Source organism: Erpetoichthys calabaricus, chromosome 4 (genome assembly GCF_900747795.2).
Source record: "Erpetoichthys calabaricus chromosome 4, fErpCal1.3, whole genome shotgun sequence".
Classification (NCBI taxonomy): domain Eukaryota; kingdom Metazoa; phylum Chordata; class Cladistia; order Polypteriformes; family Polypteridae; genus Erpetoichthys; species Erpetoichthys calabaricus.
Window position 1 is genome coordinate 1,000,285 of NC_041397.2, and position 27,070 is coordinate 1,027,354.

General features: G+C 46.3%; 2 protein-coding genes across 4 annotated transcripts in view; one reads left to right on the forward strand and one right to left on the reverse strand.

Annotated features, from left to right (window-relative positions):
* The window catches only part of shroom2a (shroom family member 2a), a 73,351-nt gene extending 72,603 nt beyond the window's left edge, over positions 1-748 (reverse strand). For all 3 annotated transcript variants that reach the window (XM_028790496.2, XM_028790498.2, XM_051926304.1), the window contains exon 1: positions 569-748. In XM_028790496.2, coding sequence (XP_028646329.1) covers positions 569-748 — 180 coding nt within the window. The remainder of the gene's footprint in view (positions 1-568) is intronic.
* Positions 749-9,184: 8,436 nt separating this feature from the next.
* Positions 9,185-27,070, forward strand: part of syap1 (synapse associated protein 1) — a 39,599-nt gene continuing 21,713 nt past the window's right edge. The window contains exons 1-4 of the mRNA XM_028790499.2: positions 9,185-9,561; positions 14,462-14,580; positions 22,967-23,033; positions 23,142-23,215. Of these exons, the coding sequence (XP_028646332.1) occupies positions 9,339-9,561; positions 14,462-14,580; positions 22,967-23,033; positions 23,142-23,215 (483 nt within the window). The 5' untranslated portion in view covers positions 9,185-9,338. The remainder of the gene's footprint in view (positions 9,562-14,461; positions 14,581-22,966; positions 23,034-23,141; positions 23,216-27,070) is intronic.

Sequence of the window (27,070 nt, forward strand, 5' to 3'; positions counted from 1 at the left end):
ACAGATGGGCATAAGTGGGGCAACGCTGCCATGTTAGATTAGTTATTAACAGCTGTTTAAGGAAAGGGCAAGAAAACGGCAAACAAACAAGAGAAAGCCGAAGTGCTGAGGGGCCTGCGAGGAGTCCAGTGGAGGAGCTCGGCTCGCTCCAATGTGTAGTCAGGCGCTGAAAGGCGCTATATGGCCTGACGACACATTTACACGCAGCTCATCCTCTCCTGCAGGTGAAGTTACGACCGGAGGTCTGGTGATGAATCATAAAAACATGCCAGCCGGTCACCCACCTCCCCAGGAGGCCGACTACGAAAGGCGCTATACTTACTCGGCCGGCTCTCCCCCTCACAACTCACAGTCCGCTACAGTGATGGACTTCCAAAGACACATCTGCAGTGAGAGGCGCTACACACACACACGCACATGGCGCGCTCTCCATATTGCTGCCTGCCCATTTACTTTGCCCACATCGAAAGGCGCTATATAAAACCAGGACCCCGTGCATCCCAACGCGTCCTTGGGCGGAAAAAAACAGGCGAGCGGCCCCAGCCGACGATGCCCCCTCCACCCTTACCTTGGTAATGAGCAGCGGTTCTCGATGTTCCAGACCCCCCTTGAGGGTGAAGCCCCAGGGTGCGCCGCCGATCAGCGTCACTTCCACCAGCGCGACCCCGTCGACGAGTCCTCGCGCCTCTGGCTCAGGCACACCTGGCCTCCCGAGCCCGCGTCCAGTCCTGTGATCCACGGCGTCCATGGCACACACGGGCGGGCTCCGGCAAGCTTGAGGCGGCGTGGAGGCGTCTCTTCGACCGCCCGGGACAACAATCGGGACCAGTGCGGGTGCCGAGCTAAAGCCGCTCTCGAGCCGGGGGCAGCATCCCGGGAAAAGTTAGGAGAAAGCTCGGGAAAAGATGCGCCGAACTCGGCGGAAAACAGCAGGCCTCGTGGCCAAGGCAGGCGAGTAGACGCCACCTCGGTTTACAGCCCGAGCGCCGGAGTCTCGCGGCAGCTCGCCATGTCGTTGGGATGCGAGACTCTACAGCCCGGGCGGGTCAGAGCCCCCGAGTGCCGTCTGTTCCTGCGCGCACCGCTCCGCTCCTATCAGATCCTGCGCCGGCCGGTAGGACACTCCTTTCTTGCGGTGTCTCCCCCTTTCTCCGCTCCTTCTCCTCTCCTGCTCCCCGCTCCGCTCTCTCCTCTCGACGCAGGGCAAACTGCGCCCTTCTCGCCGAGGAGCCCAAAGCGCCCGCTTGCAGCTTGGACACAAACGCTTCAGTGCGCCACTTTAACAGAACAACGGCGAGTGCCCGAGCTCGTCTGCTCCATGTTACCGTGGGAAAGGAAAAACCAAAAAAAAAAAAAAAAAACAACGGAACAAATAACTTCACAAGGACAACGAAACGACCGGGAATACCGCGAGCGTCAGTTACCTGATGCGCCCAGCAGAGGCGCGGCTCGCAACGCCTACTACCTGCGCGGCGGGCCAATCGCGCGTCTCGTGGAGCGCCCCCGTGCCGACGCCTCGGGGAACTGCAGGCGCCAAATTAAACAGCCAATCGAAATATAAACATAAATATCATTAGAAATACAGCGCGGGCGGGCACGCAAGGGCACAGTCACACCTGACAACTGAATGTCGCCGGTTATGTCTTTGAAATGTGAACCCAGAGAGAGAAACTGTTAGATAGATAGATAGATAGATAGAAAGGCGCTATATGATAGATAGATAGATAGATAGAGAGATAGATAGAAAGGCGCTATATGATAGATAGATAGATAGATAGATAGATAGGCGCTATATGATAGATAGATAGATAGATAGAGAGATAGAAAGGCGCTATATGATAGATAGATAGATAGATAGAAAGATAGAAAGGCGCTATATGATAGATAGATAGATAGAAAGGCGCTATATGATAGATAGATAGATAGATATGAAAGGCACTATATAACAGATAGATAGTCTATCTATCTATCTATCTATCTATCTATCTATCTATCTATCCTTCCGACAGGTCCTCCCATCTCAGCAGAGGACTTCCGAAGCTCTGTTAGAGTGACCATTGCATTCTGGGTCACTCCTCTGACCAAGACCACTCAATTGAGCTGAATGACCACCTCCTGGTGTTTCCAGACGTCTTCCATTTCACGTTTCTCGAGAACACTCAGAGCTTTAGAGAGGGTTTGGCTCCCTTGCCCTGATCTTCGCCTCACCACCATTTGATCACAGAGACCTACTGAGGGTCCCTTGGATTTAATGGCTTGACTGTTGTCCTGCTGTGCAGCATGACTTGTGGGACCTTCTCTAGGCAGGTCAATTCAGTTGGCCACCGGTGGCCTCCAGTGAAGCTCTAGAAACAACTCCAGGAGGATTAAAGCAGACAGGAGGCACCATTGGAGGAACACTTCTAGGAAGGAGAGGTTTCAGTTTTTGGATTGTGAATAACATTGCTGACCTTTCTGGTCACATGTTGTTGTCTCTTTGTGATGATGGGTTATTGAGGGACAAACAAGTCAAATGTCTCCATGACAAGTGAAATGTGCAACACAACAAAGTGTGCAGAACGTGAAGGGCTCTCGGTATCAGGGCTATCTTAACGCATGGGCACGCCGGGCAGGTGCCAGAGGACCCCACGCCAATCTCTGTATGTTGGGACTTGGCTGAGTGGTGGTGTAGGTAGGGGTCCCAGTTTACTGCTTTGCCTGGGGGTCTATAATGCTGTTAAGAAGGCCCTGCTGTGATATCCCAGACCCCAATCAAGTTTCTTATTTGGAGTTGTAGTTCCAGAAAGTCGACAGCAGATGCCAGACGTGTGCTGAACTTCAGCCCACTAAAGACTCGAGTGGCGGCCCGCAGACCCTAAGGGGGACATCGGCCCGTGCAGCCTTCTCTGTCTGATTAAATCTGAAGTGTGTGGATTTCTGAGGAAAAACAAAAGGCAGTCCGTAAGCCATGACTTGCTCTCATGCCGCAGGATGGAGTGGCCTTCATCTTTCTGCTCTGAGTTACACTTTTAAATAACGTGACCAGAGTCGAGCATTTCCTTCTAACGTGGTGTTGGTCTGGAAGTTCATTCCAAGTTTTGTCTTTCCTAAAATGGGTGGTTTACCCTTCCTATTGCTCAGTAACACACCCTGTGGACGGGCAGGTGCTTTTAGGTCAGCCGTGCCCATTGCGCCCATTGGCACTTAGGGCAGCAGCACAGCACCCTCAGAAGGTCTGTCATTTACAAACAGACATTTTCCCCTCACTGGTGTTTTATATGGAACTGGCCGATGTCACAAGCCTGCTAGTAGTCTGAGACCGAGTGGGACCGGGAGTTGACGAGTCCAAAACCAAATATTACGGCAGAGAGGTGGGATAAAAGTAAAACAGATATGTTTAATACAGCGGGCACTTAAAAAGAAATCTGATGCAGGGATATCGAGAGTGCCCATACACAAAAAATGGGAAAAAAAAGAATAATCCAGCAGCTTCTTCATCGGACAAGTCATTCAAAAAAAAAATCAATAAATAAAATAAAGTGAAGAAAAACACAAAACCCCAAAACTGGGCTTCATCCCCCAAAGGCAATTTTCCCAATTTTAAAAATAAGGCTCTGAAACAGTCGGAAACAATTCAGCCCCTTAAGCTGGAGCTGCGCTGACTGACAGGCGTCTGTTAGTGTCCCACGAAGCACTGAGCCGCTGTGTCACCACCGAGGGCTCACTTTGGAGTTCGGTCAAGCGCCCCCTAGCGGACGATGTCTCCAGCCTTAGAAAGACGATGCAGCTTCCCTCTCGGAGTACCCGGCTGCTGGACGAAACCAACTGCATTCCCTCAAAGGAGAACATGACAGGGAGGACCTAAGACCACCTAATACAAGCAACTAGTGAGGGATAAAGCTGATGTCACACAGAGAAGAGACCACCAGAGGGGAGGAGCAACTGATGCAGTCTTTGCATTGAGACCACCCATAGAAAAACATCGAGAGAAACAGAGGGACCTGCATATGGTGGTCATTGATTTGGAGAAGGTGCCACATCAACAGGTCAGGAGGTGCATGAGAGAGAAGTGTGTGAGGATCGTCCAGGATATGCGTGAGGGAGTGAGGATCCGAGGTTGGGGTAACAGACAAGACCCCAGGGGTCTTCTTGGAGTCCTGACCTCTTTGATCTGGTTCTGGATGTGCCGACTTGAGGAATTAAAGATCAGCCCCCTTGGTGCAGGCGTTTGTGTCGATGACATTGTGTTCTGTGGCACCACAAGAGCAGGAAGAGGACAGGAAGTTGAAGGAATGGAGGAAGGAATTAGAAAATAGAGAACTGGAGATAAATAGGAAGAAGAAGAAGACGACAGAATGTCTGAGGTGTAATGAGGATCAGGATTGAGAAGTGAGACTGCAGGGAGAGCCGTTATAAAGAGTGGAGAAGTTTAAATATCTCAGATCAGTGGTAGCTCAAGGTGGAGAATTAGATGCAGAGATGACCCCCAGAGTGCTGTGTGAATGAAACAATTAGAAGAAGGGATCAGGAGTATGGTGTGATTGAAGAATTAAGGAGATGGTCGTGCTGCTAAGACAGTGGTGAGACCCTCAATGATGTTTGGAGCTGAGACGTGAGCAGCAAAGAGACAGCAGAAGGAGAAGAAGAAGTTACAGGTGGCAGAAGTGGGAATGTGGAGTTACAGAATAAGAAATGAGACCACCAGAGGTACGTCAACAGTGGGGGGGACATCTAAGAAAGCACAGGAAAGTAGACTGAAGTGATACAGACATGTGATGAGGAGAGGCGATGAATACATGGGCAGAAGAGTGATGGGCATGAGGAAGAGTAAGTGAGGAAGGTGTGTGTCTAAAGTCAAAGAAGATCTGAAGGCAGAGAGGGGGTGCAGGGCTGAGCTGTGGAGAAGGTCCATCAGGCACATCGACCCACGCAGAAGTGGGAAAGGAGGAAGAGGAAGATGAAGATTTTTTTAAATCTACTTGTACTTTTTCACTGACCACAAAAGAGTTCTGCCTGGTTAAACATGGCAGTGCTCAAAGGTGTAAAGAGGCCTTTAAAATGTCGTCAGACGTGTGTGAGTGTGTGTCTGGTGACCACAGTGTCACCATGCTGAGGTGGGGCGCACACTCATATAAAACCGTCACATTTCACGTTAGTAACGCACCAAAGCCTCCTATCTGATGTGTGCAGACAGTGTGAGGAGGGCATGGCAGACAGTGCAGGGCGAGCTCATGCCAACGTTTACCAGCAGAAAGAACTTGAGGACAACTGAGGTGTGAAATAAAATAAGGAACTAAAAAGGAAAAACAGACGAGTCAGATGTACAAGCAAAGTGAACTGTGGAGTGTATGAGAACAGGAGGACATCAGGGAGGCTGAAACAGAGAGGAGTAGCGCAGAGAATTCTCTCTTTATTTATTTGTCACATACATAGTTATACAGGACAACACGCAGTGAAATGCATCTTTCCACATACCTCTTGGGGTCAGAGCACAGGGTCCGCCATTGTACAGCACCCTTGGAGCAACTGAAGGTTAAGGGTCTTGCTCAAGGGCCCAGCAGAGTAAGATCTCTTTTGGCAGTGACTGGGATTCAAACTGGCAACCTTCGGAATACCAGTGCAGATCCTTAGCCTCAGAGCCACCACTCCGCCCTTTGAAGGTGACAGACGACCCGAAGAGAGTCTTTAATTAGTAAGAGAACAGTCAAGGAGGAGATGAAGTGCACCAGTAGTTACGATCGGGTTTGAGAAACTCAAGGAAATTAAAAGTCGATTTTACATTCTACTTTAATGACAAAATGAATGACGAGATCAAAGTGGACATTTCGACGTGAATCTCGACATACAAACGGTTTTCTTCACGGTGTCCCTAATACGCTTCAGTATGACACTCGCCTTTTCACGTTTACTTTGACATCTGACCGCTTCTTTCTTTTATTTCAGGCACCGTGTGATTTTCTGAATTTGACCTTTCGAGTTTCTCCATCACGCTTTATCGCTCCGTCACTTTCCTTTTGTTGCGTATGCCACGGCCTATGCCAACAAACAGCACATTTTGCTTGGCCTCCACTTCTTTTTTTCACGTGCTTTGCCATTGTGTTTTAACGAAACGCTGGATGGAAGGGGCTGTTTATATTGATTTACATATTCAAATATGCAAAATTCAGGGAGGAGTCAGGGTGGGGCTATAGGCACGTATAGTGCGTGGAACGTGGCGTACACACAAGTTTGCGCATCTGGACTTTTTTGTGCGTACACACATTTCTGTTTTCGTCTGTATGCCATGTTGTCGTGTGAATTCTACGCCTGCCGTTACACCCGAGGCCCCTGGTGTGATATTTCCAGTCAGAGGTGTCAGACAGGCCTGCTCCTTGGACTATAATAATAATAATAATAACACATTTTATTTATAGAGCGCCTTTCCCATGCTCAAGGCACTTACAGAATATAATAAAGAACAGCAGCGTATACAGTATATAGCATTGTACAAACCAGATAAATAAATAAAGAAGATTAAGACAATGAATTCTGAGAAAAGAAAACAGACAACATAATTGATGGTCTCACACACACACAAGGGTTACATGAGCATCTTGACAGAGAAGTAAACTGAGAGAAGGGTAATAAAGTCAAGTAGAGCTAAAAGACAAACTGAACAGATGAGCTTTAAAAGAATTCATGGAGTCAGCTGACCTGATTAATTTTGGTAGGTCACACGTTCCAGAGTCTGGGCGCTATACAGCTGAAGGCCCTGCTGTCACCCATGGAGTGTAGATTAGTGGGGGGCACAACAAGATGGCCAGAATCAGAGGACCTTAGTGGGTGGACAGGCACATAGTGATGGAGAAGGTCACTGATGTAGTTTGGTGTGATGTTATTTAACGCTTTGTAGGTTATTAGTAGGATTTGATATTCAGTCCTGTAAGACACAGGGAGCCAGTGGAGACGGAGCAGGATGGTGTGATGTGCTCGCTGCTGCTGGTTCGAGTAAGGACTCTTACAGCTGAGTTTGAATAAGCTGGAGCTGTGATAGAACATTAGAAGGGGCACCTGCCAGTGGGGAATTACAATAATCGATGCGGGATGTGATAAAAGCAGGGACAAGTTTCTCAGCATTAGAGAAGGAGAGGAAGGAGCGAACACGGGATATGTTACGGAGGTGAAAGTAAGAAAGTTTCTTAATGTGATTTATGTGGGCGGAATAAGAGAGGGAGGAATCAAAAATGACACCAAGATTTTTTACAGTAGAGGCAGGTCTGATGAGATCACCGCCAAGATGGACTATCAGGACTGGGTGGGCACCACATCATCCAGGACCCCAGAGGCTCACCCACCTGCAGATCTCCAAGCTGAGTCCTTAACACCGTGGTGACCCCATTTTATTTGAAGGAATGCACAGTAATGCAGCACACAATAATTTGGGCAGATGTCTTTCCAGACAAGTTCAGAACTGAAGTGATGCCAGTGGTGGAGTTGGCAGCGCAGAGGGACAAAGAGAGAAGGCATTAGAACACAGCGCCTCCCCTGGTTTGGAGGGTCATGACCGTCAGCAGACACGTTCAGTCGTCTCCCATTCACATGCACGTGACAACATTAAAAAATTATAGCCAAACTCCTCGACCTCAGCAACCCTGGAATAGCCACTAAGGGGTCCCAGAAATGTCTCGTAATAAAAATAAAGAAAGAAAGAAAGAAAGAAAGAACACCAAACACAAAAGGAATGGGTGGAAACACCGAAATGCCAATCGGAGAGCTATCATCGTCCCCATAAAATACGGTGACGAGAGACCAGAGAGCAGTAGTCAGAAATCCGAATAAGCACAGAAACCCCAGAGGACGAACTCCGCAATGGACAGGAGGGGCGGGGCTTAGTCGTGAAGACGGACAGCTGGCCCCGCCCACAAAGGACAACACCTGAGCACACCTGGAAACACGCAAATGAAGAATTACACACGTCACATGTGCAGAACAGAGACGACACTCGAAATCGAACCAAGAAAACACAAAAAGGCACCTGAGCAGCACATACAGCGGCAGACCCAGAGGCACAAAACAGCCTCCATCTTTGACAAAGTGCTTCATTAGAGCAAACTTCATATGGAGCCGTGGTGGCAGCACGTCGCCTGGACCCGCCGAGTCGGTCTGAGGGTGTCTGTGGCACCAAGCCCACCGATGGGAATTCAGTCTGTGTGGCACCCTGACCTGGTGAGACGGCAGAACTTAAACTCCTCACACACTCATTGCAGTTTATTCTCTCACTGTTACGCTATAAACACAGACTTTAATATAAAAAGTGACATTTAAAAGAGGGATCATTAAAATATAATATTGACATTTCATTCATCCAACCATCCAGCATCCAAACCGCTATGTCCTAACTACAGGGTCACGGGGGTCTGCTGGAGCCAATCCCAGCCAACACAGGGCACAAGGCAGGAAACAAACCCCGGGCAGGGTGCCAGCCCACCGCAGGACATTTCATTCATCCTGGCAAACACGATATAAAAAAACAAAAACGGCACTTCAACGGTTAATCCCAAAGCGCGCACGCGCGTCACCGCAACGCACTCCTCGACAAGCGCGCGCATTTAACAAGCCCAGCAGTGCCGATCAGTGGCGTGTTGTTAATATTGCAGACAAGAAATGTACAATCGTGGCCAAAAGTTTGGAGAAGGACCGGAGTGTTGGTGATCACAGAGTCTGCTGCTTGAGTGTTTTTAGATCTTTGTGTCAGATGTCTCTCTGGTGTACTGAAGTTGAATGACAAGCAGTTCAGAAGTTTCAAAGGCTTTGATTGACAATGACATGAAGTTTATGTGGCGCAGAGTCCATATCTGCAGTGTTGGCCCTTCTTTCTTTTTCAAGACCTCTGCAATTCATCCTGGCAGGCTGTCTGCCCATCAACTTCTGGGCCAAATCCTGACTGATGGCCGCTGCCCATTCTTGCAGAATCAATGCTTGGAGTGACTAATAATGTTTTTTTTTTATACATGTTTATGTATCCCCAGGCTAAGTTCAATTGTCATTTTGGATAACTGGCTGTTGATCTTTATTATTGTATTTGTGCGTTTGTACTTACTGTATATAATTGAGAATAAAGAATTTAATGGAAAGAAAAAAATTCCGCAGCGCCCTCTTCTGTCCCGTGACGGTACTGAGCCACATGTCCGGTCGGCTCGTCTTCCGTGCTGAAACTTGGACGTGATGTTTGGTTCCTAGTGACGAGTTGGACGTGGCGGAAGTAAACAAGCAACCTCCCAAGCCGTCATCTCTGGACCGTAGCTGTAAAAGAGAGAGAGAGAGAGAGAGAGAGAGAAAAGGGAAAAACAAAACGTGAAAAGTCCACGGCGACACGCGACATGTTCCGGAGTTGGGGAACCTGGCTGGGCCTGGAAACTCCGAATGTGGAGACGGAGAAGGCCGTCTGCGACGACAGCGATGTGCAGCCCACTCGGCAGTCGGCAGAGAAGCAGCCGTCAGACGGCCATCGGCAGGAGGAGCAGGTGGCGGACGAGACAGAGGAGAACGAGGCGGCGGCCGCCGCCACTCAGGAGCTAATGCAGCAGGCCAAAGGTCTCGGTGGTAAGTGCGTGGATTGTCGTCGAGGGGCTGCGAGGACGGGGCGCTGCTCGTGTGGCCAAGAGCGCCGCTGAAGGACGTGGGGGGGCAACATCGGCGTCGCTTGGGCCGGAGGGGTCGGAGTGGCATCTCGGCCAGGATAGTCACAAAAACAGGAGGAATGGAGGAGACCCTCCAAGTCTCGGTGTCGACCTGAAGCCCCCGGCCGAGGTCCCTGAAGCTCGTTAAGCCCTGGCTGAGGCAGGGTGGTGTAGCGTTTAAGTCTTTTTGGACTTCAAGCCCTGAGGTGGTGGGCTCAGACTCCACTGTGTGACCCCCGAGAAAGCCTGCGCTCCAACTGGAATAGCCAAAGAAATGGAGCCGAGCGAACCTCCAAGATTGTAAGTCACTTTGGATGCGCAAATCATCAGAAGTCGCCTTTTATTTAAGGGGGACATTGGGGTGTCATCGCTTAGGCCTCCTCGGGGGCTGTTGGGCCAGCAGAAATGATGCGGTGACGGAGGAGACCTCCGGGAGATGCAGGAGGGCGCGAAGCCCACCGTAAAGCACACCAAGCGCAGGACAAGAAGGGCTTTATAACAAAGAAAAGCCACACGGCAGCCTCGTGGGGTTAGCGCGTGGTGTCCGCAGGACAGCTGAGAGGAGGCGACCCCTAGATACAAATCCAGCCACCCCTTTGGGTCCTCAGCAACACCTCCAGGAGGCCACCGGAGAGGCACAAGTGGGCTTCACTGTTAGTAAAGGACTTGAACTGGCCGCTGGGTGAAGCTCAACAATGGCAGACAAAGTCCTCGCCTCTCAGTTTGTGTCCTCTGTGCAGCTGACAGGTATGTTGTTTCAGAATCCGTAAACCCTGTAAGGCGGGGGTCTCCAGCTCCGGTCCTGGAGGTTCTCATTCTAACCATCTTTATAATTAGTGACCACTTTTTGTTTTGCCATCGTTTTAAGTAACTTGACCCCTTCGTTGTTTCTTTTTCCTTAATTTGAAGCTAAACATTAATGAGACCCAAAACGAGCCGCCACGTGAAAATTAAGAAAGGTGAAGGTCTCAGTGCAGCTGATCTCTCAGGTCACCAAAACATCTTAGAAGAATCGACAGTTTTGGAAATGTCAGCTGCGGCAGAATGAGAGCAGCAACAGGCCATTGAATTAAAGAACAGGCTTAGTTAACAGCAAGAATGGGCTTCTCATTAAGGGACTGGCTGGAGTTTGAAGCCCCAGTTTAACTGGTCGTCTGTCGGCTCGTTTCACGTCTCATTTCTGTTTGGCTGTCATTTAATGAAGAAACGAATCAATTCAGAGGAGTGGATCCTTAAAAACAGGGGGCTATGAAAATGAAGGGGAAAGGAGTGAATTAGCAGTGAAAACTGAGTAGGAAAAGAGTCCGAATGAAAACCTGTGACCCCCAGATATTTTGGATCCGTCACTGACCCTACGTTCAGTGTAGTGAGAGCTGAGAAAGTTCATCTTGTGTTTTGATGAAGAACGGAGATCACGTAAGTCCTGAAGCCGAGGGCATCAATGGAGATGCAGATCGGACAAAAACAAGCAAAATCAAAATCAGCGCTCAGGGCTTCTTTATGTAGGCGGAGTGGTGGCTCCGAGGCCCTTAGGGGTCTGCACTGGTAATCGGAAGGCTGCCAGTTCGAATCCTGTAAATGCCAATGGGCACTCTGCTCTGTTGGGCCCTTGAGCAAGGAAGGCCCTTAACCTGCAATTGCTGAGCGCTTTGAGTAGTGAGAAAAGCGCTATATAAATGCAAAGAATTATTATTATTATTATTATTAGTTGAGTTTACTCAAGAAAATGTGACGTTTGCCTTCTCAGTTGCCTCTAATAACAAAACAGAATGACTGAGACGAGACAGGCAGAGGTGAGGCAGTACTGAGAGTGCGTTTTTACCCAGAAACAGTTACACATTACGCATCACACTTCAATCATTTTCTCTAATCTTCCTTATTATAAAATCCTATTGCACTAAGAAGGAAGGGGCAGCATGTGTGGCTTTTCAAAGCGACTCTCCTTCCTGATTTACTGACGGTGAGCTCCACGTGTAATGGATGTGTCTGTCCTCCGTTGAGATGATTTCTGGTTTCTTTAGTGTTGTCCTCCCAAGTCATCAACGTCGGCCCCTCAGTGATCTGCTGGAGGTCTTTTTACATTTTGCTTTGTCAGACCATTAAACCAGGCAATGAAACTGAAAGTGACGACCGACAGGATCAGACTGCGATAAAAGGATGGCAGGAGCTCCTTGTCTGCTTTAAAGCGTTGAGAGGAGGAGGAGGAGGAATAAGCGCTGATTGCGTTCAGAGAGTATTGTCTTTTTCTTTTGTATTTGTGTTCCTGTTAAGATTGTTATCTCGGTTCATTCCTAAGTATTTTATAAGGTCCTGTTCAGCCATCGGACTTCCAATACAACTCTGAGTCCTGCCACGTGTAAAAGTTCACTGACGACACTGCTATCGTGGGCTGCATCAGGAGTGGGCAGGAGGAGGAGTATAGGAACCTCATCAAGGACTTTGTTAAATGGTGCGACTTAAACCACCTACAACTGAACACCAGCAAAACCAAGGAACTGGTGGTGGATTTTAGGAGACCCCTCATGGACCCCGTGATCATCAGAGGTGACTGTGTGCAGAGGGTGCAGACCTAGAAATACCTGGGAGTGCAGCTGGATAATAAATTGGACTGGACTGCCAATATTGATGCTCTGTGTAAGAGAGGACAGATCCGACTACACTTCCTTAGAAGGCTGGCGTCCTTCATCATCTGCAATGAGATGCTGCAGATGTTCTATCAGATGGTTGTGGCGAGTGCCCTCTTCTACGCGGTGGTGTGCTGGGGAGGCAGCATTAAGAAGAAGGATGCCTCACGCCTGGACAAACTGGTGAGGAAGGCAGGCTCTATTGTAGGCACAGAGCTGGACAGTTTGACATCTGTGGCAGAGCAACGGGCACTGAGCAGACTCCTGTCAGTCATGGAGAATCCACTGCATCCACTGAACAGGATCATCTCCAGACAGAGGAGCAGCTTCAGCGACAGACTGCTGTCACCGTCCTGCTCCACTGACAGACTGAGGAGATCGTTCCTCCATCACACTATGCGACTCTTCAGTTCCACCCGGGGGGTAAACGTTAACATTATACAGTTATTGTCTGTTATACCTGCATTGTTATCACTCTTTAATATTGTTTTTTTAATCAATATGCTGCTGATTGGGATTAATAAAGTATCTATTTATCTATCTATTAATTGATAATAGGTAATTATCTATTCGCTGTTTCTACCTCCTCCCCCAAAACAACAATGGGTGAACACACAGATTTCTGTCTCTTAAAATCGAAGATCATTTCTTTGGTCTTTTTTTATTACACCAGTTTACCGTACAGTCCATGAAAGTGTGTCACATGATCCAGACTTGACGTATGCACACAGCGTGTCTTTGTTAAAATGTTGTTAAACGAGCCATTTCCAGAAGAAGCTCTCGCGCACTCAGCCGGGGTTGAGCTTCTGAATTGATTTCTCGTCTTTCGTGCGGACCGAGCCGTAATTAGCAGACACGGGAGGAGGTTCGTGCATTTGAGCCTTGTGGTGGGTCCTTGACACGCTAAGGGCAGGCGTCCGTCTGAGCGGCAGGGTTTGCGTTCACAGCATTGTGGTGCGCAGTTTTGGTACATGCATGGCAAGTGCCAGTAGGTGGCTCCTCCTCCAAACCCCTGGCACGTGTATGTTGCCCGCCCGCATGTGTTCATTTTGTTTCTTGTGTTACAGAGGAGCTTAACGTGACACATGCAGAGACAGAGTCACGGACAGAAGGGCATCGCATACGGTGCTGCCAGGTCACACAAAGGTAACGTGCCAAGCAGCTGTCCCTGAGAAGTCCGATCTGTCACAGTGCTGTACACGTACACTACAGTGTCATAAGTAGCCATATGCAGTGTTTAAAAAGTGAATCAAAAAAGTAGCAGGTGATGCTGAACGTCCACAGGGTGCCTGCCATGACTGCCCGGGTCTGGTACTTTCCCTGGTGTTGGCAGCAGCTGCTTGAACTTCATACAACATACGCACTCAGACGCTGTCACTGAATTTGTACCTCGTTGTAGCGAGCGCTCTCAATAGCAAACTGTTGTTTTAAAATGGCACTCTTCATCTCTGTCTCTCTATTTATTTATATAAAATGCAACCTCCGTCTGTCTGTCTGCTTTTCACGAGAGAACTACTTCACGGATTTAGATCGGGTTTTCTTCTATAATTTGCTTGAACGTCTTCTCTCATCGCCCCGAGTATCGTAGTTTGACTGCAGGAGTGATTTATTCACGTTAATCCGAGAGAGAGGCTGCGGGCCGAGCCGAGGGGAGTGGGAGGTGTGAGTGGGGAGCCGCTCAGGGTCGGGACGGCTACTTTCTAATGTGCACAATTTACAAAACGGACGTCTGCACTTCCGGACCAAGGTTTGGTTTGTTGGTTTGTTTTTCTTCAACAAGCTACGAGTTTCAGGCAGGCGATGGCCTGTCGCCCTGTTCTGGGTTTGTTCCTGTCTTGCACCCTGTGCTGTCTGGGATAGGCTCCAGCAGACCCCTGTGACTGTTCAGGACGAAGGGATTAGAAAATGACTGACTAGCTTTCAATTTGGTATCCACATTTATCATCTCCCTCTTCATTTTCTGTGACCCCATCGTTCTACTGCTGGCAGGCTTGGTGCGTCTCAACAAGGTTTGTGAATGCCCTTTGGGACGTCCGTCGTGACTACAAGCTGAGCGTACGTCAGGTGGTCACAGGTCGAGGTGTATCTGGATCGTCATATTAAAACCAAGTCCTTTGGACCTGTCACTCCAACCCCGTCTGACAATTGTCATATCCACCATCTCCTTTTTATTAATGTGTTCTGCTGTCTCTCTTGCAGGCTATCTCTTCAATTTTGCTAGCAGTGCCACAAAGAAAATTTCCGAGTCTGTGGCAGAGACGGCGCAGACAATTAAGAAGTCCGTGGAGGAAGGAAAAATCGACCTGATTATTGACAAGGTAGCTTGTTGTCTTTTAATGGTTTCTGTCTCCAATCGCCCTGAAGTGGGTCTTATCAATACAGGGGTCTTATTGGTCTGCTTCTTTCATTACACTTTGTGCTTCCTTGTTTTAGATGTGCATTCTGGGTAAGCTTATGGTTAGCCATTTGTTTTCTATGACCACCGAGTTGTGCTCTTCAGTGTCAGTCCTCGGAGCCGCGCCTGTCACGTTCTCTGTGTGAGGGGAACTTAAACTGACATGGCACCTCGTGAGTTCGCCTGGACTGAAGTGATTTGCTGTCACTTCAATAGTGAAGTACTAATGAACCGGCTAGAGAGCAGACTCGGGCCCATTTCAGTTCAGCCAAGGAGATGTTTGGTACCAGTGGTCAGATTTATAAAACTAGCGAGCGCACAAAAAGAGGCTCAAAATGTCAAATGTGTGCACACCTTTCCACTCCAATCTGCTATATCCTAACTTCAGGGTCACGGGGGTCTGCTGGAGCCAATCTCGGCCAGCACAGGGCAAAAAGCAGGAAATAAATCCCAGGCAGGGCACACACACACACACACACACACACTAGGGACAAATTAGGTTGGCCAGTGCACCCAACCTGCATGTCTTTGGACTGTGGGAGGAAACCCACGCAGACACGGGGAGAACATGCAAACTCCACGCAGGGAGGACCGAGGGAAGCAAACCCAGACGGGTCGCCTAACTGTGAGGCAGCAGCGCTACCCACTGTGCCACCGTGGCGCCCCACTCCAAAGTCGGTATTTAAAAAAGAAGAATTGACGGAAGAACGTGTGTATATTTATGGTAACTCGGACCCTGTGCACTCAACATTTCAAAGAAACGGGCAATTGACGGCACCAGTAGGGAAATGCAGCCATAGCACCTAAATGACGACTTATAATGTGTGCTGACGTGACAAGCGTATTAAACCTCAGAAGTGTTGACTATGCTGCACTGACTCTGTTTGAGTCCCCTTTTCAAGGGCCAATGCTGTGTATTTCCACTAAAGAGCTTTTTGTTTTTTTTTTGGTCCATTTATATCGGCTACCTGTTGTCACTTCTCAGGGTCAGAAACCAAAGTGCAGTAAAAACCCCGACGTCATTCACTCCCTGCATACAGAGAGCTGTAAATCTCATGGCCTACAGCCTCTTCATAGCCTGATGGCTTGGCGCTACTTGAGGACCATGCAGATGGTTGTATATGAGAGGAACAAGCTTTTAGGGACTGGTCGGATTTATTTGCCCATTTTGTTGACTGGCTTATGAGCCGATTTTGACTTTCAGGAGCCCCCTGCCCTTAAAACTGCAGTGTCTGCTGAGGTGGTCCCCGCGTTAGAAAGACGAAATCAGGCTCTACATTTAATAACGGCTGGCTTTCTGACAACAGGCACCTACCAGAGGGAACTGGCCAGCCAATCTCGGCCAAACTGCAGCTCCGTCATAAATGAGTGACAAGGCGCTACATTCAGTTTCTGTGTGCTTTGGTTGTGCAGCACTGTGGTCTGTTCCTAATATAACTGTATGGCTACAGTCGTAGTGCAATAAGGACACCTAGCGAGAATGACGCTGCGTTTGTTAGCCACAAGCAGTTACATTCATCAGTGATCTCAAGATGACACTGACAAATGTCACCACTCACTTGGCTAGGTCAGCCCGTGATTGACTGATTTTGAGGCAAAGTAACATGACGACTTCCTGAAGGCGCTGCAAATGGTGGCCAGCTTGTTGGGGAGGTAGGTGGGTGGACCCTCAGATTTGCATATGGCCTGTACTACTTACTGTAGCAGCAGTCATGACAGTATGTGTGCCAGGTGATAGTGGCGCCTCTCCTAGACTCCTGGGGCCTCATGTATAACGGCGTGCGTAGAACTCACACTATAACATGGCGTAAGCACAAAAGCGGGAAAGTGCGTACGCACAGAAAAATCCAGATGCAGGAATCTGTATTACGCAAACTTCCACGTTCTTACGCTACATAAATCCCGATCAGCATGAAAAGTAACGCACGTGCACATGCCATCTGTACCACCCCAACTCCTCCCAGAATTATCCCTCTTTTAATATGCAAATCAATACAAATAGCCTTCTATGAAAAGACAATGGGAAAACGTGCTGCTGCTTTGCAGTAAGGAGACTGTGGAAGATTGTGGGTTCGCTTCCCGGTTCCTCCCTGTGTGGATAGCGCTTTGAGTACTGAGAAAAGCGCTATATAAATGTAATGAATTATTATTATTATTATTATTAAAAGCACAGGAGAAAATATAAGAATTTCAGTAAATACCAAGTGGAGGGAAAGGAAAAACGTACTATTTGTTGGTTTAAACAGTGGTATAATCAACAAAAGGATTTTGACAGAGTGTCGGAGAAACTTCGCACAGTGCCTGAAATAAAAAAAGAAGTAATACTGTATATCGGAATCGCCATGAAAAGGCGAGTCATAGCCCACCGTCTGAGTGTTATATGAAAGCTTATTAGGGTACAGACAAAAAAAATAAAAAAAATAGGCACACAGTGGGGAAAAAGCACGAAATGTCAACTTTAATCTTGAAATTTCCACTTTAATCACGTAGTTTATTTTGCCATTAAAGTAGAACATCATAAACTTCACCTTAAAATCATTTAATTTACTAGTTTCTCAAATCCCATTGTAACCAAAGTAGCACGTTAAATGCTTTGTTCTGTATTTGATCTTCTATGTGTGTGAATCACTACCTGCTTCTTAAACGGGCTTTCTCTTTCTCCGACAGGACATATAATCCATTACATTCGTGATATTACAGCTCTCTGAATAATTAAAATACTGAGATGTATACGTGATATCTTTTTCATGATCATAGGAGTTAAAGCATGTTATTAAACATGGGAACACGGTGGCGCAGTGCTTGTTCATGTCTCATGCAAGAGGCTTGCTGTGCCATGAGCGACCTTCAATAAAATAATTTATCACAGCAGTATTGTCTCTTTCAAACGTACTAACCTCCAATTCCTGTCCTTACTTTTCTTTCTCCAAAAACTCAATCGCCACACAATCAGCTCTGTAATAGACGTGAAGCCAACTGTAAGCTTAGAACGCCGATTCTTCAAAACTTTTAAGGAACATTGAAATATCTTTGTAGTACATGTTTAATTATTCTATCCGTCTATCCTTCCAGTGTCGTGTCAGCACCAGCAATAATACAGCGCAAGGCAGGAACAATTCATGAACTAGCTAGCGCTGTGGCACCGTGTCCTCACATGCTTAATTGTTAACAATACAGATTATTTAAATGAAGTTAAAGTTTTATCTGTATAATATAATCAACATATTTTGCTGCATTTCATCTTAAAAATGAATACCGTCATCATATGTAGATACGCACTTTATAAAGTGGCGCAGGTTGTGCAATATTATAACTGTATCCCAAGTTTACAGTGAGGTGATTGTACTTATCAGTCCAAACAGTTCTACAAGGAGCACTTGATGGACTGATTGAGTGCGTTCAGAGTTCTTGGGATGAAACCTTTTCTAAACCGCGAAGTCCGTACTGGGAAGTCTCTAAAGCGTTTTGCCGTGGCTGAGGCAGCGTCTGCTTCATGCTGTGTACCGATAATTCTCTTTCCGATCAGCTGCTGCTGTGATTCCTCACTCAGATACAGTGATATAAATACTCCGAGTGGTGCAGTGAGAGTAATATGGAAAAAGATGATCTGCTGTGGCAACCCTTAATGGGAGCAGCTGATAGAAGAAGAAGATGCAGTGAGAGTAACAACGCTAAAACAGTTATGGTATTTGGAATACTATGGCTATTCTCTGGACCATTATATTGCTGCAGGTTAATTACAATCAGATGCATTACACTAATAAACAATATGCAGTTAGTTTCAGTGTATTTATAACGCCGTGTCAGGAATGTGGATCTAAGAAAGAAAGGGTGACCACACAGGAACAGTAGCACTGCTTTGATGCTGGGTGCCGCTAGTCTGCAAAACCGAGCACGCCAAGGTATGAGTTACCGTGGAAATGTGCGTGGCTTTACGCCAAGTTTAGGTTTTATACATCGTGATTTGAGCGTGGAAATGGGAGTACGCAACATTTCTGTGCATACGCACCGTTTATAAATGAGGCCCCTGGAGCGCAGAGCAGAGGTGATTCAATGCAGTGCAGCGACCACCACAGGAGTTCTGTCTCGGGTGCAATTGATGATGTCAGGATACATCAGGTGGGAGGCTCATTAGATAGTCCATGGATTGTCCTAGGATTGCAGAGTTCGAGGCGCATTCACATACACACATTTACAAGATGATGGTGATTAGTCATTCATTCTCCAACCCACTATATCCCAACACAGGGTCATGGGGGTTTGCTGGGGCCAATCCCAGCCAGCACAAGGCAGGAACAAATCCCTGGCAGGGTGCCAACCCACTGCAGATGATTGAGATTATTAAAGGTCGAGTTGAAGCTGTTCTGCACAGAGGAATGGGCTCAGATTCCTCCGGGCCGGTGTGCAGGACTGATCAACAGTTACCGGAAACGTTTAGTTGCAGTTATTGCTGCAAAGGGGGGTCACACCAGATACTGAAAGCAAAGGTTCACATCCTTTTGCCACTCACAAATATGTGATATTTGATCATTTTCCTTAATAAATAAATGACCAAGTATAATATTTATGTCTCATTTGTTTAACTGGTTTCTCTTTATCTACTTTTAGGACTTGAGTGAAAATCTGATGATGTTTTAGGTCATATTTATGCAGAAATATAGAAAATTCTAAAGGGTTCACAAACTTTCAAGCACAACTGTAAATCAGAATTCTAAATAAAGTTTGTGTCTGGCAAGTCAAACCGATAACCGTGGCGCAGTGGTAGTGCTGCTGCTTTGCAGTAAGGAGACTGTGGAAAATTGTGGGTTTGCTTCCCGGTTCCTCCCTGTGTGGATAGCACTTTGAGTACTGAGAAAAGCGCTATATAAATGTAATGAATTATTATTATTATAACTGTAAACATTCGTAACCTAAAGTTCTCTTGCCAGGACATACTAACCGAAGGTAATTTGTTTTCTAACTTCAAGGACTTCTCCGCAGTCTTGGTTAACCTGGCATTGCACAGCGCTACCCAGTCACACGTCTGACACTTGTCGTCCTTTTCCCTACTGATGTTGTGGCAACCACTCTGCAAAATGGTGGTGCCCATGAAAACCAGTATAGCAATTGAGAGAGACATGAAAATATCTGAATTGCATAAAATTAAATTTTAATCCAAAAACCATTATTTATATATTGATAAACAAACGTCTACGCGTGGAGGTGTCTGTCTGTCTGTGTTTGGGCCGGAAGTGCAAGGCTACAGCATGAAGCTCAAAGAAATCGAGTCTGTCGCCAAAGTGAAACCACCAAGAAAAGAGAAACTCGCTTAGCCGCTGATGCACAAGTGAGGCAAGCACATCGGTAAAAATGAATCCTCCGAGGAGAGAGACCCTCGCTTAGCCGCTAATACACAACCAACGTGAGTGATTGATTGATGATGATGATGTGCTGGAATCCATGGTTTCTAGGAGCTCTGGCTTTTTACAGCACAAGCTTACACAGCTAGTATGTTATAAGTAAATTAAATCCAACGTCTGTCTGTCCACTTTTCACGAGAGAACTACTTAACGGATTTTTTTTGTTTCTATAATTTTGCGACTTCTATCATCACACTAAGTATCAGAGTTCACTTGCAGGAGCGATTGATTTGCGCAAATCCAACTGAGAGGTTTAGGGCCGAGGGGAGAGGGAAGCGGGCAGGGCCCTGCTGATTGGCCCCTTGCTTTTCTCCTCACGTGGACGACGCTGTCCCGTCAAGGCAGAACACCATCAGATACAGTGCCAACTTTGGAGTGTACGTACCTTCCGCTTGGCCAGAATGACATTTTTTTTTATTGATTTTTAAGGTTGGTACTGCTTCATTACTACGTGGGCAGCTAGACAGAAATAAAGTTGGCATACGTGAAAACACAAAATGGGTTTTAAAAAAGATTCAAAAGACATTGACAAAAATTTAAGCAAAAACTGGAAACCAATCCACTTCACTTGATTCCAGTCTGTAAGTGGGTGCTGTGACTACAATTACAGACTTTACTGTTTAAACACAGCTGTTCCCAACTGATGAATGTCAATGGATCTGAACCGTTGTCTGTGTCTCTGTCTGTCTGTCCATCCATCCATTCACATTAGCATTGAACCACAGAGGGGATGAAATTAAAACTCCAGTCAGCAGAATTAATGGGAGGGAAAAACCTCTGGGGGTCCTCAGTCAGTTGTAGCTGACAAAGTCAGGGACGGTCAGAGTCCTGGAGGCCTCGGCCAATTGGCCAGCCACCCCTGCTGGTCGTTCTAGAGTAGAGTCTCCCCAAGGCCCTCCAGTCAGAAGACCTCCATTGATTCCAGGGCTCCAAGTACCCTGAGTGTCTTTTCCATGGGCAGGAGAATAGCTTGGCAGTACAGCAGTGGCATCCTGTGCGGATGTAGCTGAAAATTTTGCATTTTATTCAAAGTAATGCAGAGATAAAAGTATTAAAATTTAAAGGTCATCCATCCATCCATGCATTTGTTTGGCTTGCATTGGGACAAATCAAAATGGCTGTGAAAAGAACTCTGTTCTTTCTTATTTTATAAAAACATTCCAAAGTAGCTGTAACCAAACTACTCGAACCCTTTAAAAGTTTTCAGGAATGGTTGCAGTGCTGTGGTGTAGCGAGACCCTTCAAGCAGACGATGGTCTCTATTAAGGATTATCACAGCTGTCGTCAGTCTGCTCGTCACTCGTTCAGGCAGTTTAAATGGTGAAAGTTGTCACTTGTCTGATTTTATGTCACTGTGTGTGTGTGTGTCGCACTCAACGTGAAAAAGCAGGGAGTTGTGTGAGGAGGTAAGGAGGAAGGTGATAGCCAAGCACGGTCAGCTGTGAGACCACCTCTAATGCCCTTGATGTTCCTGTCACCACGTTTTGGTGGTTTGGTTGGCTTTGCTCAGGCCTGACTCATCACAGCAGGAAGTGTTCTCTCTGCTTACCTGCATTCCAGTACAGTAATCCCTCCTTCAAGGTGAAAATCCGCAAAGTAAAAACCATATGTTTATATGGTTATTTTTATATATTTTAAGCCCTTATAAACTCTCCCACACTCTTATAAACATTTCCCGCACAGTTATACAGCATAAACCCTTTGTATTCTCTTAGATATTAGGTAAGATTCGTTGAAATTAAGTACGCATGTAAACACACTGTTTATATACAGTAAAACCTAAATATTAAAGATATCGAGCGTCTCCGATATCACATATGTTACAGCCATTACGACAGACAGGCCACCAGCAATAAATACGTACAATGCATGAAAAATTGTATACAGTAAAATGTGTGTACAGTGACACTAAACTATGTACATGTAATAAGTACTGTATGTAGATAATTAATTCTGGTTACTCACCAACAATGACACGACGACTTGTCCGATAACGATGAGTTTAATTTTACTGCACAACAAAGGAGAGCGTTACAGCTCTTCTAAAGGAGCCTCTTCAGGTGACTGTGTAGCACCGCCGTTGTTCTTCTTCCAGCACTCTTCAATCCAAATCCCTAAAGCAGATTCCATCTGGACTGTCGCCTTATCACGTCCACTTACAACTTGTTTTGCACCCTGGTTAAAGGACGCTGCGGCCATAGATCTTATATGCTTTTCCTCCTTTTTAAATAAAAAGAATCGTGGACTCATTGATGCCATAATGGCGTCCTACAGCGGTGTAGCTGTTCCCTTCCTTCAACATATCCAAAACTTTTACCTTTTCGGCAATTGTTACCATCTTCCATTGGTGCTTGGACACGGCCCTGAAGCAGTAGCAGGAGCAGATTGTTTTGGAGCCAAAGGGCTTGACTATGCACAAAGAAACACAAAAGAGCACAAAAGTTAACTCTTTACACAGCGAAACACGTTGATGCTGAATGAGTGAGACGAGACTTCCTGGTTAACGCAACGGAATTGAATTCGGTGCTCCGTCGCCGAGCCAATCAGCACACAGGAACTTAACTGTGTGCTCTGGTTGGGTAGCTTCTCAGCCATCCGCCAATAGCGTCCCTTGTATGAAATCAACTGGGCAAACCAACTGAGGAAGCATGTACCAGAAATTAAAAGACCCATTGTCCGCAGAAATCCGCGAACCAGCAAAAAATTTGCGATATATATTTAAATATGCTTACATATAAAATCCGCGATAGAGTGAAGCCGTGAAAGTCGAAGCGCGATATAGTGAGGGATTACTGTATCTCGTTGTCATAAATGTTGAGACTTGATCAAGTAAGTACTTCTGTATAATTTAATCATTTGACTGATGGTTATCAATATTCTTAATTTTTTTCTTCTTACTTGTTCTTTCAGACGATATTAGGTGATTTTCAGAAGGAGCAAGAGAAATTTGTTAGTGAAAAGCATTTGAAAAAGCAAGGTATGTCTGCAGTGTCTAACATGGAGCTCTTTCTCTTTGCTTTTCTGAATTCAAGCCTAACAGGTTATGTTCTGTTTTGTAATTTTTTTGATGTAATTCTTTTCACAGATACAGCTGTGCCCCCCTGGGTAGGATACAGTGAAGAAGAAACGATTCAGCAGCAGATCCTGGCCTTATCTGCCGTGAGTGTGTAATGTCCGTAAGTGGCACTGTAGAGGGCTCTTGGGTGATCATCGTGAAAGCAGACCTGAGTGGAGTCCGTGGTCACCCCAGGCAGCCCCCGTGCTTTGTACTGCAAACTCTGGCACCCATTCTAAACGTGACACAGTCGAGGTCATCTTTGTTAGTCCATGAAAACCCATGTCATCTTGAAGCTATTAGTCTGGTTAAGCAGAAGTAGTGACATGTCCATGATGCGGTTACTTTAGCTTAACCATGGAATCGTTCATCTTCCGATCCATTTTATTCGTTGTCACTGAGAGGAAAAAGTGGGAGAAAAATGACATTGAGGCCTACCTTAGTGTTTAGCTACACGTGTTAATAAAGAAAACCAAATGACCTCTGGGACATCACATGTGCTGAAAACCTGACATGAGCCTTCACTGTGAAGACATCCTCAAGCTGCAGGGTCCACAGAAAGCAGCGCATCTCATCCTCTTAGCTCAGTGGCGGAGATGAGTAGATAAGTGATAAGAAATGAAGTGAATACGAACATCCATGGAACCAAACCCTCCATATTGACCAGGTTGGTGTGGCATACCCTCCTGAAAGTCAGCCCAGTGGATGGAGTTAAACGCATTCCGCTAAATCACAGCTCCTGACTTCATTACTGTGGCTTGTTGATAACTCTGGATGATATCTCCTAGCTGTGATATGAATGCAACCGTCCACAAAGCGGTGTTAGGGGAGCCAGTATCACACAGATAGGCAGGTTTTTGACTCGGAAGTAAAATACTCAAAATCGCCATCATGGTCGTCTACGCGCCAACTTTATATACAGCCATCAAGGCGTCATTCGGACATAAATAACACAAGTCCTAACACTGATGTATTGATAATTGCCAGAGATTAGAATCTTAGAATAGGACTTGGCAGCTGGTTGACAGCACACGTTTTAGGATGGTACCAAACTGGCAAAGCCACAATAAAGAACAGTTAGTGAAGCTTTGAGACCCTTGATAGAGTGGGCACAATAAACACAAGGCTCTAGCGTCATACAGTGCATTTTCTCACATGGCAGGAAGGCCACTGTGACGGTGCGGGTTGGTTCCATGCTACTGGGAGCCTCTTGAACCCGCCACCATCTAACATTATTGAGATGAGCTGGGCAGATGAGGACACGTGTGTCCAGACAAGGGGTAGGTGCAAAAGTGACAAAAGTGCTTTTATTAAAAACCATCGAAACAAATCAAAGAGTCCAAATAAATAGTGCAGTTCAGTCAAATCTTCAAAAAATCGGTAATCCCTAAAAGTTAGTGACTGTGGAGGTTTAAAACCCAATAAATAAATAGCCTTTAAATGAGGTTAAAACTCCATGGCAGGACGCTGTCTCTTAACACTCACAAGCCCTGGTGCCCCCCATCTCTCCGGCTTATCCTATTGGGATCTCGCAGCACTTAGAGACGTCTTCAAACCGGCGCAGACAACCTTCTAATCCTGTCTGTCTCCCTGCCGCCAATCCCCTGGTGTTCCATGGGGGACCACTGAGTCTCCACTCCCTTTGACTCCTCCTGCCATCCCCGGCCGTCTGGGGGAGTTCTCTGGAGTATTGCAGTTGTTCCTGCTCCCCGGCTTCTCAACTGAAGCAACCTTCAGTCCCCATTGAGCTCTGGCCATACGCTCCTTCCCTCATTTTAAACTCAGTCTCGATCCACTGGGCTAATTCCCTTCATCATTTTAAACACTTCACTCAGGTCTCCTCTTAATCTTCTTTTTCTTAAATTATAAAGGCTCAGCTCTTTTAATCTTTCCTCCTAACTCATACCCTGTAGCCCTGAATCAGCCTAGTTGTTCTTCTCTGGACCTTCTCTAGTGCTGCTATGTCTTAATGGAGACCCAAACTGCACCCAGGACTCCAGATGAGGCCTCACCAGTGCGTTATAAAGATTTTGCAGGACCTCCTGTGACTTGTACTCCACACATCAAGGCGCTATATAACCTGACATTCTGTTAGCCTTCTCAATGGCTTCTGAACACTGTCTGGCAGTTGATAGCATCAAGTTCGTTACAACTCCTAAATCCTTCTATCTGCATCTCACTTCTGTCCTTTGGCCTCCATACCTCTTTTCGTCTCCCTTTTCTGCCATGCAGGCTCCTTTTTATTGGTCCTCACTAATTGGGAGCAGGTGTGACAAGCCGCTACACCAGAGGTACAACTGAGGCGCCTGACTATTCTGCCTGCACCCCAATTAACCACCGAGTGAAACACACTGGCACACACCTGCACGCCATCCGGGTCCTGATTATTTATTTTAAAGGTGCCCTGTGCCACTGACCACACATCACAGCCGCAAACCACTTTGACTGCCCTTTAATTAGGTCACCATTGTTGTTCTCCATAATTGATACTCATCTTTACTGCAGAGCAGAAAGTTTAAGTTAGAGCAAATACCGACCATAGACTTGTACAGGCATGTGAAACTCCACGCCTGAAAGCCCCTTTCTGAGCCTGCAGCCTCCAAGACATTTTATGACGAAGTTGTCCAGCTTATGTGAGCAACCTAAATATGGCAGCACTGGGGGGCCATGAAACAGCTGAGCAAACTGCAAGTGACTGGTGGTCTGACATGAAAGAAAATTTCACAGTTGTCTTGTTGGATTTACAGGGCTCTTGACCAATCAGTGAGGGGCAGGCAGGTCTTCTGTTCAAGAACCCGAGTCTGTTTGAATGCACTTAATGTGTGTGCACCACTCTTATTTATTTAACATTATTCTAGCAAAAAGAAATCCAAGTGTTTTGGATGTTATGAGCATACAGCTGGAGACCATCAAGGATGATGTCAGTTAGGCTTTTTCTCTGAATTTACCATCTTACTCTTCTTTATTTATCTGGTTTAGTACAATGCTATGTATACTGTGTACCCTGCTGTTCTTTGTTAAACTCTATGAAGTGCCTTGAGCATGGGAAAGGCACTATATAAATAAAATGTATTATTATTATTACTTTATGTGTGGATTACGTGCCATGGGTAACTTGTGATTTTTTGTCATGGATGTTTTAGTAATGCTTGCTGATCTTCTGTGTTGGCCCCCCGTTAAAGTCCATTGTATGAGACAAATCGTTCTCCATGATGGCATATTATTACATTTTTTCTCCACCATCTCTCCAAACAACATTGGCTAAGTAACGTTTGGAAAAGATCACTTTTGGATGGCGTAGTCCTTTATGAAGCCCACTGAATGCACCTGAAGCCTGCAGTCTAATCAAAGGCCTCACCCCACCACCCTCAAAAGTAATTATACAAACATCCTCCTTAATAAAATCGCTGTGTGCGTCCAGGTGTCCGTGTGTGTGTGTCTTCTGGTTACTGTCAGAGAAAGTTAGAGGCGTTTTATGGAAATACAAATCAGTATTACTGCAAGAGGAATTTAAAGGTACACAATACAGTGACGCATATTACAGCCACATACAAGCCAGTATTACTGTCAGAGGAGATTAATGGGATATTACCGACGTGCACGCCTGTATTACCGCCAGAGAAAATTAAAGGTATATTACGGACGTGCAAGCCAGCGGACGTACAAGACAGTATTACTGTCACAGAAAATTAAAGACACACAATACACGGCAGCAGCCCACAAAGAACAGTCAGCTCAGCAAGTAAACCTCAACAAAAGAAAGGCTGAAAGAAAGAAAAATACGACCAACAAAAAGAATGAGGTCAAAGTCCCTTGCCATTATTGTAATGGGCTAAATGACTAGTCTATACATAAAAGAGGAATATTTAATGAATAATTAATAAAGAACAATTAAACGATCACAATTTAAAGAAAACGTACAAAAGGGCCATGACTCGAGGCAAGACCCCTGCATAGCA